The following is a 19,479-nucleotide window of genomic DNA, read 5'->3' as shown; positions in this document are numbered from 1 at the left end:
TTAAAGACTTAATTTTTTTTCTTAAAAAAGAAGCCATCGTTGAAGATTAATAAATACTGATTTGATCAAATATTGTGAGAAGACCTGGCCTTGACAAGCCTCATGTCTCCCTGCTGTGAAGATCTGACAGGTGAGAAGCAATCAGAAGCTGTGTTCTCTGATTTTTTTTTTTTTTTTTCATAATCTTCCTCTTGTTTAGCTTTCAGCACAGTGGGATCTGAACAGCAAAAAAAAAAAAAAAAAACAGACCTCAGGCCTCAGAAATTAACTCATGAAATGATGCTTACCCTTCCTCAGAGGGGTCAGGGGACGTCTGGTTCTGGCCTGCGTTGCTGATAAAATTCCGTATTTCATTGAAATAGGAGTCCTCTTTGTCGTCCAAAATGGCGCTGCCACTGTCCAGCTCAGACCGCGGGGAGGACATCGCAGTGCCTGCAGAAACACAAACATTTAATGTTACATTCAAAGATTTTTATATTGTTTTTATTTGAGTCTTGATCCAGAATCAAGACTGCCGCCATGATACTTCACAACACTTCAGACTGGTGGCTGGGTATCCAGCTATGAATGAACTTTATTTATTCACTTTTTTATTGTTTACAATGGAAAGGAAGTGATGCTGATTGACGGTGTCTTTTGCACTGAAGGATAAAAAATGTGTTGCAAAAACATTCCCCATCTGCAGTCAATATCACAAAATGTAGTCTGTATATCACGATCAATAGAGGCTCAGTTTGTACTCAGACTGTGTGGAGGACGGGGGATATTATATATGATGCTGCAGCTTTAGAGTGTGGCAAATAATTGATTTCATATTTGACAAAGCGAACATCGCATCTGATTAAGTAGACACCTCCTCCAAGGACTGTTGCAGCAGGCTGTGAGCCAGGTGTCACTGGTCGTTCTGCTGATTCAGAGTCAGAGCGATGCAACCCATCAAACAAATAAGTTGTGATTTGTACTGCTGCCGAAAGCAGCAAAGTCGGGGGATATTTTGTGTTGTTTGGTGAACTGAGAGACAGATTTATTCAATTTAATTTCTCAGCTGCAACCATGGGTAAATTATGTTTTACTGTAATCAGTTTTCATCTGATAAATTCAGAGTATAAAACAGTATATGAACTCTCTGAACTAGAGGTTTTCTCTTACTTTCTCAGATTACATAGATCTGTATTCCCAAAAACATTCCCGAGAAAATTAAAATTCTCATTTCCACATCGTCATTCCGGCTCTATTCTTTTGAGAATTTTCCAGATAGTCTCCAGAATCTGTTATCTTGCTCATTATTCTTTATTCATCGTGCTATTATTATTATTATTATTATTATTATTATTTTTTTTTTTTTTAATGTGTGTGCTCCCAATGACTTTCTGGTTCGGACCTGATAGGTTTCCGTTCTCGTGCTTCTTGAGGTGACGGTCCAGGTTGGTCTGCTGACCGAAGCAACGGTCACACAAGTGGCACTTGAACGGCTTCTCCTTATTGTGGATGTTGCGAATGTGACGCTGAAGGTTGGACGAGATGCTGAAGGAGCGATCACAGTATTTACACCTGCAGGAAAGAGTTAATACACTTTCACTTAAACAATTATGAGAAGAAAAGAGTCAAGACAAAAACGGCAAAACACACAAGCTGCTAGTCATTAGTAGCACTGTACCACACAATGAATCAGGGACATGTGATTTGTTCTGTGGGAATTATAATGGGATACATAATGTGGGATACACATCCATGAGCGTATACACACATACACGCACACACACACACACACACACACACACACCCTCTCCCTCTCTTGCAGTCCCACAGTCCCAGACATGATGGAGGAGCTTGTTCAAGGTGAAACGGCTCTGCCTCTTATCTCCAGCCAGCGCAATAAAATTGCATTCTTCTCTCACAAAATAAGCACGCAACAGATTTGGTTCTAGCCCTCCAAAATTAGAGGCTCTTGCCAAGTTTCTTCATGCAAAATTATACGAGAAGATTACATCTTTTCTTCTGCTGGAATTAGCTTGCTCGATTGGCTGTCCCTCAGGAACCCCCTGGTTATCTCTACAAAAAATTACAATAAACAGCGGTGATCTTTAATGGCATGCCAGCGTGTGGAGTGCAGTCTATCAGAGCGGGGCAGCAGAGGCCTGTGTCTGTCTCTGCTTCTCCCCTGTGGTCAACAGGCCTCCTCCAAGTTTTGGGCCAAGATTCCACTACCTTGGTTACTATAAGGCCAAGCGGTGCTAGCCAGGCCTAACTCATTATTATACAGATGTAGTAAATGTGTAAGATCCACTTTTTACATGTGCACTGCACCGCTGCTGCTGTTACTTCAACGCCAGCAGCAACTGGCACATCTTGCAGTATTAAAGCAAGATAGATGCTGAGCTTAGGAACACGGCAGTGGCTGGGATTTTTTTTTTTTTTTTTTGCATCTTGCTGCTTTATGTGCCAACTGGGCTATGCTTTTGGAAAACAAAACAAAACAAAAAAACTCTTCGAATGTGATCACCTTTTCAAGCTGTCAAACTACACCTGGCCTGGGAAGCAGGCACTAGGCTCACAGATCCGCTCCAGCCCGGCCTCGTACTCATAAGAGAAATGGCCACAGCTGCCGGGCCTGGACATCTGCCCGTGCTCCTCATCACCCCAATTTTTCACCAAACTTCCTCCCCTCTCATCCGCTCCTTACCAACCCAACTTCAATCCCCCACCCCCCTCCTGTCACCCAGGCGACGGACACCATTTTTCATCAGGCAAATTATTTAGCAGTAGGATAATTGTTCCAGGCTTTTACGGCATAGGAAAACATACATAAACTCTGTTCTAACTGCAGACAAGAATTCCCTGGGAAAACATCCATGTGCTGTTAACAAATGAGCTGTCTGTCCCCCTCTCTGTCTGTCTGACTGTCCCTCTGCTTGAGCACGGACTGTGTGAAACTGTGTTAGCTAAATTTGCTCATACTTGTGGACATAATATATGCATTTTTTAAATGGCTGACTTCGTGTTCTGCAGTGTCGACCTGACCCTCAGACGGGTGGAAGAAGGGAGAGAGAGGAGGCTGCATGCAAATTTAGAGCTTGCATGAATATGGCAACTTTTAGAAATAGTCTTACCTATAAGGTTGTTCTCCTGTGTGAGTCCTGAGGTGGCGGGTCAGGTTGGCAGAGCGTGGGAAAATTTTCCCACAGTATCTGTAAAGGAAAACAAAAACAAACAAACAAAAGAAACAGTTTTAAAATGTGTGAACCCGCTCCAATTAAAGAACTGCTGAGGGAGATTGTGAATAACAAACGCTTCAAATCATGGATGCAGTAGAAAATAGAGGCATTTGGGATTAGGAATACAGATGTGCATGTGAATAGCTGTTCTGGGTAACACACACATAGACACATAGACACACACACTGAGATCAAAGCACTCGGACCGTCATGTTCTATCCAATTAATTTGCTAAGCAGTAATACCTGCTTGTGTAAACAAAGTTTGTGAAAAAGAGAGACAGACAAAAACCACAGGCCGAATGTGATATTCTTGAGCCAAAAAGACACCACAGCCGCCAAATAGAAGTGTTTAACTCAACTGGCAGCGCACATAGGGACAACAAAGACTTTCAGTTCATGCTTAGTAACAAATGGACACAGTAAAAAACAGAAATCCTTTCAGAAAACTTTGAGTATTTAAGTGAATAAATTCTCAGAGAACACACACACCATTGAAACATTCAGCAAAAGAAAAAAAATAAGCCCTGGCAAAAAAGTGTCAAAATTAAGTAATTGTTATAGAACAATGACAAAAAAATGTCTGGCAGTAAAGTTAAAGGGATTACAGAGTGAAGTCACATAACACAGACTTGAATAACGATTCAAAAGTTGGCAGCTCAGTTGCCATGGTTACCTGCAGGTGTAGCGCTCCTTGCCCTTGCGCAGCAACGTCTCTGGGAGGGCCGAGGGCGGGGCACGGAAATCAAACATGGAGGGGACGGAGCGCAGCAGGTCACCAGACTCTGGCTTCAATGAACCAAACGTCTCCAGCTTCTCTGCCATGTTCTCGATGGCTGACATCTGAGGAGACAGAACAGAGAGGGGCGAGAACGAGGTGTTAGCACGCAGGTCAAAAACACAATGAAGCCACATTTAGCATTGTGAAGCCTGCCATACACTGAAAATAACCATCTGAACAAGTAATGCAGTGATGCATTGAGTCTGAAACAATTACTTCCTTGTAACAAGTTTTAAAAAAAATCTTCCAGTGGGGTGAACTAATTCCACTTGTATCTGGTGCAGTTTCTCTGATTTTAAGAACGTGGCTGAAACTAGTCACATATTATTCTGAAATATGGTGTATCACTATAGTACTAACTGTACAAGTACTGCCACTTCATTAAAACCAAACTGGTGAATCAAAACTGAGCTGCATTTAAAACAAGTGATATTACCTCATGACACTGGAAGATTTATGTTTTTTTATTTATTTATTTATTTTTAGTTAAATTGAAAATTATTTTAAGATTCAATACTAAACTGAGTGACTTTTTTTATGATGGATATTTTTGCAGTATGAATAGACAATGGGACAACTATGGGGGTTGAATAGTTTCCATAGTGCCAAAAACAAAACAGTTAAAGCCAATGTAAGCATATGCGTGTCCTGTGTAGAGCACATGGAACTGACTATATTCAATTCATAGCTGCTTTTACACTAAATACAAATGCCAAATGTGTGTGTATATCTATCTATCTATCTATCTATCTATCTATCTATACAGAGAGAGAGAGAGATAGAGAGCGCTGTAGGTATAGATGTGTGTGTGTGTGTGTGTGTGTGTATGTGTGTGTGTGTAAGTGTGTAAAAACCTGCTAATTTACAAGTTAATGTTTTTGATTGCACAAATTAAAAACACTTTCCGTACATATTTATTCAAATCCTGTTTGATTAACAAGTCTTGAGTTTTTTTTTCAGCTGCTGAACAGGCATCACAGCAGGTGAAATAATGGCAGGTATTGGGTGAATTCTTATTATGATGTCCATCAACGATACATGAATCAAACTGAATCCCTGGTGCCTGTTCGCGCCAAATAAATCAGATTCTGATTCATAACTATACGAAAACCAAATACACTTCCATTTGTGGCCAATGGAGAGCAGGTGTCAAGCTGTCTATGTTAAATTTAGCCAACTCCCTCTCTCTCTTGCTCTGTCTCTCTGGCGAATATACATACACATGCAGATGCATAAATACACACGCGATACACAGACATAAAGACACAGGAACAAGGACTGCAGCCAATCTACTAATGAAGCTGAACATTTGCTTTCATCAGACACCCTCCAAGGAGAGTGGAGATACATGTACTTGTCAGATGGTGCATGTGTGTGTTTTTGTGTGTGTGCATGTATATCAATGCGAGAGTATGTAGTGCATGGTGGCCATAGTTAATTAATTACCAACAACGTGTGTGAAAGAGAAGAATGTGTTTGTAACGTGTGTGTGTGTGTATGTGAGAGACAGAGACATAGAGAGCTAGAGTGTATGTGCTGAATGTGTGTGCTTACAGGCATGAGCGTATTGTATGTGTTTGACTGCAAGCACATAGTGTGTGTCTGTGTGTTGCATGTGTGTGTGTGTGTGTGTGTGTGTGTGGCAGAGGAGTGATTCATGTCCAGTGCCTGGCTGTAAACCATTCTGTGCACAATGCAGGCAGACAGCACATTCGTCAATATGAAAGATGTTGACATTACTGATCAAGGGCCAGACACGGGTAATAATGATATCGCTGTGCTGAGAGGGGCGGGATGGGGGATGAGGGAGGGGGAGAGGGAGGGGTGGGAGCAGGAGGAGGGGTGCGGGTGAGGGGGTCCCGGTAGGCCGCAGGGCCTGTCAGCCCATCTTACACACAGGAGTTTTTTTTAAAAGGGGGCCACACGAATTTGCATTATTTTGCGTGTATTGAATTTTCAGTCTGTTTCTTATTCTTTTTTCAATAAGGCAACAAATCAATGGTGATTCGGGTCCTCCACGAGAGCCCTGCTCCGACTCTGACATTCCATCTCCCGTTTTCACCCCCTGTCACTCTCAGGCTTCACGCCAAGATGGAGGATTGAAGAGACTAAAGGAGGGGGTGGAGGGGGGCGAGCATGATGAAGGAATAGAGGATGAGAGGAGAAGAGAAACGTGGGAGGAGAAGAGAGAAATACAGATCATGGGAAAGAAAGAAAGAAAAAAGAAAGACCGAAAATGAAAAAAGAATGAATGTGAAAGATAAAGAAAGAACCCAGAGAGAGAGAGAGAGAAAGGGAAAGAGAGAGACAGAGGCTGATGGATGGTGAGGGAGTGTGGTGTTGGGAGCGGCTGATTAGGAGTGACGGCCGAGTGTAAAGTTCCTGCCGCAGCCGTCGACGTTCCCACTGAGGGAGGATGTGGAGTGTCAGGTCCGTTTGATTATGAATATGCCAATGCTGCATGCCATGAATCAAAGGCAAAAGAGAGAGAGAGGGAGAGAGAGAGACAGAGAGAGGGACAAAGAGGGAGCCACACAGCAAGGAAGTGAGAGACTGAGAGAGACAGGCAAGCGGTTGCAAGACTGAGGCAAGGTGAAATGCTTTCATATTTCTTTTGAGTGTGCAATATGTATTTCATTGGGCCCTTTTCAGGCTCATGGGTAGAGCTCAGTTTGTCTCCTTTGCTCAATGAGAGACCATAACTCCTGGGACCATTAGGGGCCTTAAAGCTGTCGGCAGTATTGAACACATCTGATAAGACACTTTGGTTTGAGAGCTGTTGAAAAACTAGTCCATCCTGGCTCCATCTACTGGAGAATCTGCTCCCACCTAGACTCCACTCCCTTTGCTGCATTCTTCATAAAGTTTAATAATAGATCATTTGTCAGTGGCCCTTAAAAAGTACAGCTCAGAATAGAAAAAAAGGTACAATACTGCATCTTTTTTTCCCCCCAATTGTCAGACAAGTATAATTTGTCACTGGAATGGTGCTATGTAAATGTTCAGCACTTTGTACATGTTGAGTGAATAAATGTGTTTTATCTAAAAATGTATCTTCTCCATTAGTATGTTAAGAAACAACTGGCTTTTAAACCTTGAATAAAAAACAAACAAACAAAAAAAGCAATTTTCAGAGTTTGTGATCCATGGGAAAAATTTTTTCTCTAAAACCAGAACAAGTTTTGCAGGCCACTGCTTCACTGCAATGTTTTATCCTCAAATAGCATGGACTAAGGACGGCAATGGCAACATTGCACACCTTTTATTGAGCATAAATCATGTGTCCCTTTTAATGACCCTCTGTTGGGCCACACGCCAATCTTTTGGTTAGGGCGGTGGTCCTGTATGGCTGGTGGTGATGACCAAATGAGGGAAGTGTCATAATCTGTGTCTTAATTAGTTGTTGTGAAGTATTCCAAAAATGTGTAAATGCAACTTGATTGCTTTACTGACGAAATCCAATAGATTTGATTACTTTTTAATGATTACTGAACTTCAGTCTGTAATAAATAACATTTCTTGTCTACCAGCAACAGCCTTTGAGGCATTTTTATGGATGGTGACTCAGATTCATTAGACAATGCTCGGTGTGTGAAATGTCCAACTTGAAGGACAAGAGGATAAATGCCTCCACGTTTTGCTCAACAGTGATTTTTCAAAGGCTTTACACCACCTTCCTCTCTTTAAGGCACCCCTCCTTTACTCCCACCCTCCTCCTGTTCTTTCCCCCAGGCACTGTGTGTGCGTCTGTGAACTTGCTTGTTGCTGTAGCGTCTCTCTGGGACCAGCTGTTGATTGGCTATCTTCAGATGTCAGTGATGCTGAGAGGGCCTTAATTAGCGAGATGCATTCTCAATTGTTGATCTTTATCAGGAACCAGATGTCTGGAGTGAAGAACCACCTCCCCACCCCCTGTGTCCCAAAGAGACTGTTACCCTCGTGCTGATGTAAAGCAGCCTCCTAAACACCACCCACAACAGCAGCTTCCACTCACACCCCATGCCCATTTGCAACAGTCCTGCTTCACTCCCCAAATAAACAAACATATATACAGATTTGTTAGATGGACAGGGTGTAGCTCAGCTGGAAATCCCCCTTTGACCCTTTCATGTGAAGGGGATTTTTATATGAACACATAAAGTGGTTCTCTGAGCAGAAATTGACGCATGTCCAGTCAATGCTTCATGGTGATTGGCCAAAGCCATGCGAGTGCTGGGTGATGTTGGTTAAAAAATGTTACACAGCCCATGCAAAAGGGTGGCAGTTGGGTCTGTTTGGTAGACAGACACATGGCGGTACTGTAGGTTAAAGAGAAACTTACCCAAGTTCTCTGATCTGGCATACGAAACTGAGGGTCGGGACACAAGGAAAAGAGAAAGCATGTCAGAACCAGGAAGTGGTGCATGAATCAACACATATAATGGGGACATATACTGGGGATGATGGATTTTGGTGTGACTGAGGTTGAGTGAGCAATGAGCTGACTCTCTACCGAGTTATGGCAATGAAATTACAAAAGGCTCTAATAGGTTCCAACACTTCCTGGTGTTCAATAAACTCATTATAGCAGGCTACAAATGCAATCCTAGTATGTAATCTAAGCCATTATTGCTTAGCAATAAAATTTCCTTCCAGGAAATAAAAAAGCTGAATCACTGAAGGTTCAAAAAAGTTCCAGACCTCTTGGTATTTTTATTATTATTTTTTTTATATACAGCATTAGAGTGAATCAGGTGACTGAAAACAAACCCCCTCAAAAGGACACAGAAGGGTCCCTTGCCTGGCCTAGCTTAGGGCCTATGCTGGTCTGCTGTTTCTGGGAATGATTTGTGTGTCCAGACATCATAAAGTCATAAAGATGGCCTAAGCACTCTGTTAGTGTTTCTACTGATAGGACACCTCATTAAGGCCTATGGGACAGCCATGTGGCTGCTGCAGTCTGGGCTGACTGGGCCATGCAGCAGTCTGGACAGGGGACATAAATCAGACAAATGAAACAGCCTGTAAAAACCAGACCTGAAACGGCCAGAAAGGGAAAAAAAAATAATAATATGCCTGAGAAAGTGGTGTTTTCACTTTCAGACAGACCATTCTCACCCCACAGGGGAGATTGAACCAATGTACATCAACACAACACGTCATAGACGCGCAAATACACACTCGCATACACTTGCACGCACACACACATAGTCATACACTAGAATACTGGCACAGAGAACCCGGGGGCAGAATGCAGCGCTTTAAGAGCATATCATTTTTTATATTGTAATCAAAGACACATTCTGTGAAGACGTGTCACTGTGTGCCCTTTTCTTTTCAGACATCTGTTTCACATAGCTAACAACAGGCTTAACAGGCAGTAGCGTGGATAAGAGCTTGGAGCCATATTCTAATCCCCGTTAATCCAGACCAGTCAGCCCTGGCTAACCATTCTGAATCATAGAAAGAATCTGACCACGTTATATGATGATTGGTTCTATGCCATGCCGCTGCCACCTCTGTAGATTTACTACTGAAACAATGACTTTCTAGTAATGACATTGCCATAGTGAGGCAACTAATACTCCAAAAGTCACCAAATCACAGCCACTGTAAACTCAAATGTCTGATTTCAAAGCCTATGGTGAGGATTGACCTACATCAACCCAAACAAATCAGGACTTTTACACACTATTAAGGCTACTGAAATTACATCTAGACTAAACAAGTGGATCATAATATGGATAATGGTACTGATGGTACTAGTGAGGTCTAAAAAATGTATTTCCTTATGACTTGAAAGACAAACCCTTTTAGATTAGGGTTCTTTCTCTTAAACTGATCATGAGTAATGGGTGACATGTTGAGCCTTAAAAAGTGGGATGGTACAGTGGACTCGGGGATAGCTAAAAAAGTACATTTTCATTCAGATGTATTGGTTAATAATGTGTGATTTAGACATTTGTACAAACAACGGGTGTGCCACATCACTATTCATCTCTAAATTCCAATTCGCGCTAATGCCAACAGGGAACCTACCTGAGGATGGAAGAGAAAGCCTGGAGCCGGCCGCATGTACTTGTCCTTCAGTGCCTCAAATGGATCACTCATCTTCCTCTTCTCAACCCTGCTAATAGTAGATTTCTATCAGCTCTTAACACATGCACAGCAGTAAATATTGCTGTACTGTTACAAGTGAAAAAAAGGTGTATTTCAAAGTTGAATTTCATAAGTACTTAGGTATTTCAGTACTGGGGATCACAGTACCTATAGATGGGGTCCATGAAGAAGGGAGTGGGCCTCGCGTGCTGCAAGGAGGTATCAGCTTTGGGGATCTCCACCACCGCCTTCTCCTCTTCATACCCCAGGTTCTTCTTTGTCTCCTCCTCTCTACCAGTGCGGCCACGGCCCCTGCTCCCCATGCTCAGGTCTAGAGGCTGATCCTGATTGGTGGAGTGGGAGGCCTCTGGTTTGGAGGGGACAAAGGCCGCAAGCTTCTCCTCCTTTCTCTTGGTAGTGAGGTCAAAGGGTGACTCGGATGAGGATTTGCCTTGGGCCTTCTTGCCTTCGTCTGATGGCAACTGTGGCTCACCCTTCAAGGCTGGAGGTCTGAGGTCCCTGTCTGGGAAAGGGTAGACAGGAGGAGAGAAAGCTGGGAAGAAAGGCAATGGAAACATAGAAGGGTAGGGCAGAGACCCAACCTTCTTGTCCTGTAGGCCAGCCAGCCCTGTGGAGCCAAAGTACTTCTCAGCTATGGAGGCAATGGCCTTAATCGAGTCATTGACAGCCCCTGACACAGCTGTGTGCTCGTCCAGTGAGGGGGGGAAGAGGGCGGGGCCAGGGAAGTCCTTAGCAGCACTGCTGCCAGTCAGGCTGGGACTCTGGGAGCCTCCTTCACTCGCCTTCCTCTTAGGGCCCTTGCCATTTTCCCGGGTGGCCCCCCTCTCCCTCTCACTGTCCAGGTCGCTCTCTAGCTCAGAGCCCGACGTGCTCTCCAGATCACTTCCACTGGGCGTGCTGACATCATCTAGGTCGCTGCTCTCTGACTGGTCGCTAAGCTTGTTCCGCTGCTTTACAGAGGATGAGGAGCTCTGGGTGTGGAGCTCTGACCCTGGCACTTGGTTGCCAGGAGAGCCGCTGTCTTTACGGAGTGTCTTGAGGAGCTCCCGGGCCTCTTGAGCACCGGGACTTGGTGGCAGCAGTGAGTTCTTACTAAGCTCTGTGCCAGAAGCAGCAACAGGACTGGGTGCTGGCCGTCTCACAGGGGAGGTGGTGGCAGGGATGAGGGGTGGTCGGTGGTAGAGTCCCGAGGGGAAGAGGCCAGGGAAGCTGAAGGGAAAGGCTGGGGCAGCAGGGAAGGTCAGGCCACCATGGTGGCGGTTGGCCCCAAAGTAGTCAGCCAGGCCAGCACTACTGTGGCCCATGCCCCCCAGAGCAGACTTGTCCATACCAGGGGCTCCAGGGAGAGGCATACCCTGGGCAAACAACCCCCCTGCTGTGAAATGGTTCTTCCCCTCGCAAAAGCGCCGGTGTTTGTTGAGGGAAGAGGTGGTGCTGAACATCTGACCACAGTCCTTGCATTTGATTTGGGTGCGGCAGTCAGCGTGCATACGCTTGTGGCGGCACAGGTTAGAGAACTGGGTGTAGGACTTGTGGCACACCTCACCTGCAGGGACACAGAGACAGACGTAGATGGCATCAGTATACAGCAAGCACACATACATACACACAAACATGTATACAGACAAAAAGTACATTACATTGCATTACACCTCTGGTCAATCAAGGACATGTCTCAGGGTTGCAGAAGCTAATACAGAGGAAATGCAGTATGAATCATGTGCTCATGTTCCCATCAATCCTCTGACAATGGTTTTCCAGTAAAATAAAAAGGAAAGATGTGTCTCCAGATCCTGGCATTGTAACAGGGTCTGTTTGGCTGATGGTGTGAGTCAGTGGGTGCAACTCATCACCTGCACATCAAACCAAAATCCCCGGCATCTTCCAGCCCCATTGTCCTCCCAGGGACGCTCCCAGGGAGTCCATAAACAATTGTACTGACATACACAGACATGCAGGCACATTCAAAAAAATAGTCACATAACACAGAAACAGAGGCACACAGACACACACACACGCAAACACACACACACACACACACACACACACACACACACACACACACACACACACACACACACACACACACACAGAGGCATGCAGACATACAGATACACACACATTCACAGTTACACACACATTCACAGTTACACACAGCACAATGGTTCTATTTTGAGTTCGTGAAGGAAGTGGAGTTGAATGAATCCTATCCTGCAGGTCCGGTTCCCAGGGACAGGTCTCACGTCCTCTACTACCCCTCTCGCCTCTGGCCCCTCAGCCCCCTCACCTTGTCCCCATCGCTGGGTCCTTGTCATCTTACTATCAGCAACCTTCCCACAGTCAAACTCTGTGTGCCTGTCTGTTGCTCTGTCTGACCCCGGACATGTACAGTGACAGCACCACGGCCCCAGACAAAATCATACTGTCTGACACTGTCTACTGCCAGTATTAGTCTGCCAACGTCATCTGCCATTAAGGGATGATTTGTTCAAATTTACAAAAGGGGACAGTGACCAAGTGTTGTGCTGTTTCTCCTAGATTTGTTCTCTTATAGCTGTTCTTACTAAGGGAAGCATGTATTTTATGAAACAGGCAAAGTATTCCTCCTCACTGCCTCTGAAAATCCCCCCCGTCTACTCTCATATATATTTTGCAGATCAGCTAAAGTTCCAGCTGATGTTTAAATAAAACTTTGATCATCCAATCATATCAGGATGCAGTGAGAGACAGATCTGGATGATTGATTTTGCTCGCATTGTTATTGGATCTTCAAAACTAGGATGAGGAAGTGGTTAGGCTCACATGGTGATTAGACTACTGCATAGTCTGGATGCCGTCCAGCCACAAGGTGCACATGAGGCAATTCAAGGAGACGGAGAGGAAGAGGAAGAAAAAGTATTGTGGAAACACCAAATAGGAATTTTCACACCAAGCGTGGATATGACCTCATATAATTAAATTAATTAAATTAACAGAAAATTTACAAAATCAAATTATGTTGAAAAGTGAGTTAAATACATTATGAAAATGTTGAAAATATCTATATATGAGTCACACACACACACACACACACACACACACACATACACGTGTAAAAAAAACCTTACGAATTTAGTACTTTATTTGAAAATTAGTTCTTTGGATACTTCTTAATGAATTTCTTTAATGAACCTCTGAATTAATTTACACAGCCTACCCGATGTCTAGGGCAAAATAGTCTTAATAAAAGATTATGTTACCAACTGGGAACCGGATCAGTGTCATAATGGATTAAAAATAGAACACAAGTAAATATTAGGCTAGATATGTCTCCATCATCTTCACTGATGCATGCGTGTGTGTGTGTGTGTGTGTGTGTGTGTGTGTGTGTGCATGTGCCTGTGTGTGCCTGAGTGAACTATAAGAAGAGACCCAGCACCATAAATCATGCGCTTGTGACATTTACAGACTAACAACACACACACACACACACACACACACACTCACACGACATGCTGGGTAGGTGCACTGATTCACTACACACGTGTATTTAGTCAGCTCTTCATAAACTGAAACTAAATATTATAAACACATTCCTGGGAGTAGAAAAGCAGCTACGTAGTGCCTAGCATTAATAACCCAGCAAGCCTGAGTGCCTCACATTTATAGAGGAGCTGTATTCCTCTGAGGAATACACACACACACACACACACACACACACACACACACACACACACACACACAGACGCATAACATGCACTAGTGTACTATACTTACAAACAAGAGTCACGTGTACATACAGTACAACACAGTCCAAAACACGTACATGCCCTTCAAGACCACTCACACAAACAAACACTTTGGACACACACATGGTCTCTCCCAGGCAGCTGTCATGTTTGAGGCTGCTCTGTCTTTTTTACACAGCCATTAGTTGTTTTTAAACCTGCATATTTTGTGCTGATTACAGCAAATTGACTCCTATTCAGAGGGACTGCAGGAAAGAAGGCTGTACATGTGGTTGCTATTTGTGAGGAATGGTACATGTGGTGGAGGAAGAGAGGAGAAAGAGGGGAGTCAGAGGTCTGCAGTGAGACACAGTCACTCTGGCCTATGTGTGTGTGTGTATTTGAGAAGGAGAGAAGGAACGAGATCGAGGGCAAGAGAGTGTATTTACTGTGTGTGTGTGTGTGTGTGTGTGTGTGTGTGTGTGTGTGTGTGCAAGGGCAGGTTTGTGTGAGAGAGAGAGCATGTGCTTGCTCATATGGAAGGTCAGAGAGAGAGAGTGAGAGAGAGCAAAGGCTGAAGGTCAGAGTGCTTTAGGGGAAGAGATGTGATCTGCAGTGTGAGGTGGTGAAAGTGTGAAGGGTCAAAATGTGCGTGGGTCTCGCCTGCAGAGCCTAGCATTTAACTGAGAGAGGGAGTGTGTGAGGCACAGAGAGCGAAAAGGAGAGAGAGGCAGATTGTCAGATGGGAAGTCACGGTAGGAGTTTGGGGGTCAACAGTGGGTCAGGCTGGGCAAACTGACTCATTGTGAGAGGCAACATTAAGGTTAGGCCAAGTGGGATTGAGACGATTATTATTTGCTGTTTTAAATGCTGTTATCACAAAATCAGCATTATGCTATAATGCTGACGCCGACTATAATGGTATGATGCTTGGCTTAACAGAAATGGTGTTGCCATTCTGTTGCTAACGGATCTACAATAATCCCATGTGTAATTCCTGTGGAACAAAGAAATGTTACATGATCGATTGTTAGGAAAAAGCTGAGGAAGGAAAAAAATATTATTTTTATTTTTTTGCTAAATTGAACATCACAGTATTTCCATTAAAAGCAAGCCACAAGTCTGTTATAAATGGAACATCTGGTATGTTTGAAAAAAACATTACTATTTGTATTAATTATATTTAAGATGCCATGCCATTTATATAAACTCAGTTGTTTATTCTCTTAATCTGTAAAGACAATTTTTACACAAAGCTAAAAGTGTCACACTTACAAATTTTCAAAAATAATACAAATCAATCTATAATTCTATAAAATCTATAATAATCAAAATATAATTCACTATGTGTAACACTTCAGAATGGGGCATTTCCTAGTAATTCAACACCCACTTTCTTAAAATAAAGGTCTGTACCCAAAATAGCTCATGAAACAATTACTTAAGCACTTAAATATCTGAGTCTGGATCTCATGATGAGACTAGATTCACTGTATGTGGCTGAAACTGTTTAAAAACATTTGATCTAATATAAGATGTGGAGGAAGCATGCAGACTTACATAGGTAGGGTCTGAGTGACTTACATATGAAGGGCTTGACACTGCTGTGGATGTGCTTATGCTGCTTCAGGCCCGAAGAGGTGGCAAATGTCTTGCCGCAGTCGGGGCAGGCGTGTGCCCGCGCCCCAACATGCTGAGAACGGATGTGCCTCTGCAGGTTACTGGGGTCTGTGAACACCTGCTGGGGGAAGGAACCACACAGACACAAGGGAGTTACTATCTGCTCATATGGACACATAACTTGTGAAAATATACAGCTATAAAGCACATTTAGATGGGTGCAGACACACGTGAGCAGACAGACAACACCAGATACTATTATTGCCTCCAAAAGTCATCACTTTACCTTTGAGCAGTTTTCACATTCGTAGTGCTTGCCACTGTCATGGGACATCTGATGTCGGATCAAGTTAGATTTCCAGTTGAAGGCCTTGGGGCACTGGTCACACTTATATTCCCTCTCCTCAGAGTGGGACAGAGCGTGGGCCTCCAGACTACAGGAAACACAGAGGGAAACCAACAATAATGCTGACAATTTATTAGTCCCTCCAGAAATTCTGTTTCACATCATGAAAAGAAATGACAGAGCACAAAACAGATGGCCAGCCACAGAATAAGACGCTTCTTGGTAATCTCAGAAATATGAACACATTATGGTTGGGCTGAGAGTTCACTTTGGAGTAGTTTCCTTATTTGAACCTTGTAATGCTGCCTTCTGCATCATAACTTCAATCTTATATAAATGAAAAACCTTTTGAAATACAAAGAGAATATATTGGTTGAATCTGCTGATGAGTCAACAACATTAACAGTGGGACATTCACTAGCTGTCTTAAGCTGCAATAAAACGGTCCTCTGGGTACTTGATGACGCATTATATTTAAAAGCAATTGTACAGTGTCAGTGTTGTTTTTGTCTTTTGGCATTACAAAGTTATTAATTCTTACAATTTTACAGTCTGGTGACAGTGGAAACAAGCAAATACATTAAAGTGAGCACATAATCTAATACTAAGCTAGCAACATATACAAAGGAAACATTTACATTTGGTTCACAGACAAACAAAAATTACATTGGATGAACAACAATCTACAAGCAAAGACAAATGTGAACAGAAGCCTGTGCAGCTTTGTCTCTGTGTTTATTTATCGAGCTGGAATTCAAGGATCCATAACCAAAATCTTTAAGTTCCACCTCTGAATGAATTATGGGATTGAGTGTGTGGGCTGTTCTCTCACCTCTGGACATCAGGAAAGACCTGGTCACACTCCTTACACTCGTGGGGACCATGGGACATGTGGAGGGGCCGCAGGTCTTGTGGTTCCTGGGCCTCCAGGTCGCTGTCTCCTCCTGGGTGCATGTGGAAAATTGTAGTGTCGGGATTTACACACTAAGTAAGCTATTTATTTAATTATGAACTTGGACACAATTCAAAAATTAAATGTTTTGGTTTAACAGCCTCTTGTATATCATAGTTTTCAAAACAAACATTCATTTCGGATCAAACGTGTGTCACAATATACAGTTTAAGTGACAAAGAACTACTGCACGGCACATACAGCCTGCAGGGGCTCATTATGATTTTATGCTAATTGCACTTCCCTGTATTATCTCTGCCAAGGAGGTCATGATATCATTGTTATTTTGTTTGTCTGTATGTCTTTCAGCAAGAGATCTCAAAAACATATGAAAGAATTTCCATGACATTTGGTGGACAGATGGGCCTTGGTCCAAGGAACAATTGCTTAGATTTTGGTGGTTATCTTGATCGGAGATTTTCCGCCATTAGACGATTATCTTTTTTGTGTGTGTTTAAGATATGACACTAAAAGAGGTAGTGACTTGATGAGAAATCCTAAGGCTATGTTTGCAGGTTCAAATATGAATGATATCATTGCATGTAACAGCAAGTTGGGAATTGTTCATTAGAATCAGAGGATTGCGCTCTTCAAGTGCCTTCTCGACTGTTACATAGATCATGTGGGGAATATGTATATTTGTATCACCACAAGCCAAGGTCAACAACTGGGGAAAATGTAGTCTTATACCAATTACACAGAATCTCCTGTTACTACAACCTCATGTGTTAGCTCAGTAGCTTTCTACAGTACAATATGAATGAATTCTCCCATGTATAAACACTCGAGCAGGGGTTGTACTTCATTGATTTCATTCAAAACTATTCAAAATGCAATGAAGGTATTCTTTATTTAAAAGAAAAAAAGTCAAACCTGGGTTAAGGAAGGAGGAGGGGGGCATCCCACACGGCTGTTTCTGGTGGTCCAACAGCTGGGTGCGGGACTCAAAGTGCTGGTCACAGTCCTCACAGCGGTACTGCCTCTCCTCTGCAAGTACAGGAAGGAAACATTAGCATAAAGTGTGTTGAAGAGAAGAAAAGTGTATGTATGTTGTAAGTGTGCAGTTTTTTTGTTTTTTTTTTGTAGAGATGGTGACACCAGTAGTGGTGAGTAGAAGTGTAAATTACAGTAATGACAACAGACAGATATGTGTGCGTGTAAGTGTGAGAAGTGTGAGTGTGTGTCTGTGCGTGTGTGTGTGTGTGTGTGTGTGTGTGTGTGTGGTGCAGACCATGAATATCAGGAGCCATGGTGTCACATGAATACTCTTCAGCCTTCATGAAAAGTAGCAGCTCTTCACCGGGGTAAATCTCTCTGGTGACTTTGTAGAAGATCTACAACACAAACATACACACTGAAATTAAAATCACACTTATTTAACAATGAAATTACAAAGGTTCATGAGATAAAATGATTGAAGATTTTCTTCTTAGGAGCATATTTATTTATTTATATTGTGCATTTTGTGTTTTACATGTAAAAAAAATTGTTGAGGGAAAGCCTAATCATGGAAAACGCATTCTAAAAATGTCATTACAAAATAAAAAGTTAGAAAATGTTTATATAATAAACTTGTATATCTAAGCTACCAATTTTTAAACCAGCAGAGGTCACTTGGAGCAGCTGTTAGTTGAAACACACACAGAGGATAAATATACATGGGAAGACACACACTCATTAAGCTGTAATTCATCATCATGTAAAACATTCATCTCTATGAATCAAAACTAACTCATGGAACCATATGGCACGATACACAAACTGCCTGACAAATACTACATGCATCTGTGTGTGAGCGTGTGTGTATATATACACATACACACACTCACAGTAATTGCCATATTTTAAAAAGTTATTTTTATGCATCCATATGCAATATAATATATGGATAAGGGTGGTGTGTGTGTGTGTATGTGTGTGTGGACTGGGAACCAATGATTTTAAGGAATCAGCTGAGAGACCCTGGGACTTTGGCGCTTCCCATGGATACACAATGGCCTTTCTCTTTAAAACAATCAGACACGGCGTTATTTTTGGCACGCCTTGAAGGTTTAACATATTAACTTCCTCTGCCCTGTCGCCGTGACAATGATGATGAGGGAATTTATTAGAAATGCAACAGGGAGGGAGGGCTTCTGGGAAAATGCGGGTCACAGAGACACCGGTCCTGGAGGGAGTTGCTTAGCTAGGACCACTGCACCTTTCCTTGCCAGGACACCGGGGGCACACTGGTCTGTGCAGGGGTCTGATAAATATCTTGGTCACAATAAAGACCATGACGTATTCTTTTACTGTTCTGTAACTGTTCATGTCATTGTTCTAAGTGACAAAAAATGATTCAATTGAATTGGTTTGGGCCCTCCTGTGATTCAGTCCAGCACCCCTGGGGGTTCCTCGACTCAACTTGGCGACAGGTTGACCAGGAGCAACAAGTAAGTGAAATAGTAAGTTCTGATAATTTTGGATCTGACAGAGATATCAGTAACTGGGGAATGATGGGCAACCAGTAATCACGTGGAGGTATTTCTGTATGTTGACATGAAAAGTCTGATAGAGTCAGGAGGAGAAGGTGGTCAGAAAAGGCTTGAGAAGTCCAGATATCCAGGGTGCAAGGAGCAAGTTTGACCACCTATCAAAATGGATGACTTATCAGCTGGATTGTAATTTCAAGTCAAAGTGTGGTACTTTGACTTTCATGTAACACAGGTTGACTTGGTGGCTTTTAGTGGTTTCAAAGTAATTCCTGGTCAAGTCAAATCA

The 19,479-nt window shown here is 42.9% G+C and overlaps 1 protein-coding gene across 13 annotated transcripts in view; it reads right to left on the bottom strand.

Moving 5' to 3' along the window:
- mecom (MDS1 and EVI1 complex locus) overlaps positions 1-19,479 on the bottom strand; it is a 170,225-nt gene that overhangs the window by 5,227 nt on the left and 145,519 nt on the right. For 2 of the 13 annotated variants that reach the window (XM_030067630.1, XM_030067643.1), the window contains 12 exons: positions 17,951-18,053; positions 17,593-17,706; positions 16,600-16,711; positions 15,708-15,855; positions 15,362-15,542; positions 10,242-11,640; positions 10,014-10,104; positions 8,317-8,343; positions 3,891-4,057; positions 3,111-3,188; positions 1,382-1,551; positions 288-432 (listed from right to left, as the gene is read on the bottom strand). In XM_030067630.1, coding sequence (XP_029923490.1) covers positions 288-432; positions 1,382-1,551; positions 3,111-3,188; positions 3,891-4,057; positions 8,317-8,343; positions 10,014-10,104; positions 10,242-11,640; positions 15,362-15,542; positions 15,708-15,855; positions 16,600-16,711; positions 17,593-17,706; positions 17,951-18,053 — 2,735 coding nt within the window. The remainder of the gene's footprint in view (positions 1-287; positions 433-1,381; positions 1,552-3,110; positions 3,189-3,890; positions 4,058-8,316; positions 8,344-10,013; positions 10,105-10,241; positions 11,641-15,361; positions 15,543-15,707; positions 15,856-16,599; positions 16,712-17,592; positions 17,707-17,950; positions 18,054-19,479) is intronic. The other 11 variants (XM_030067631.1, XM_030067633.1, XM_030067634.1 and 8 more) reach the window with 11 other exon arrangements.

This window comes from Myripristis murdjan, chromosome 13 (genome assembly GCF_902150065.1).
Source record: "Myripristis murdjan chromosome 13, fMyrMur1.1, whole genome shotgun sequence".
In the NCBI taxonomy this organism is placed as follows: domain Eukaryota; kingdom Metazoa; phylum Chordata; class Actinopteri; order Holocentriformes; family Holocentridae; genus Myripristis; species Myripristis murdjan.
This window is presented reverse-complemented; position numbering and strand designations above follow the sequence as displayed.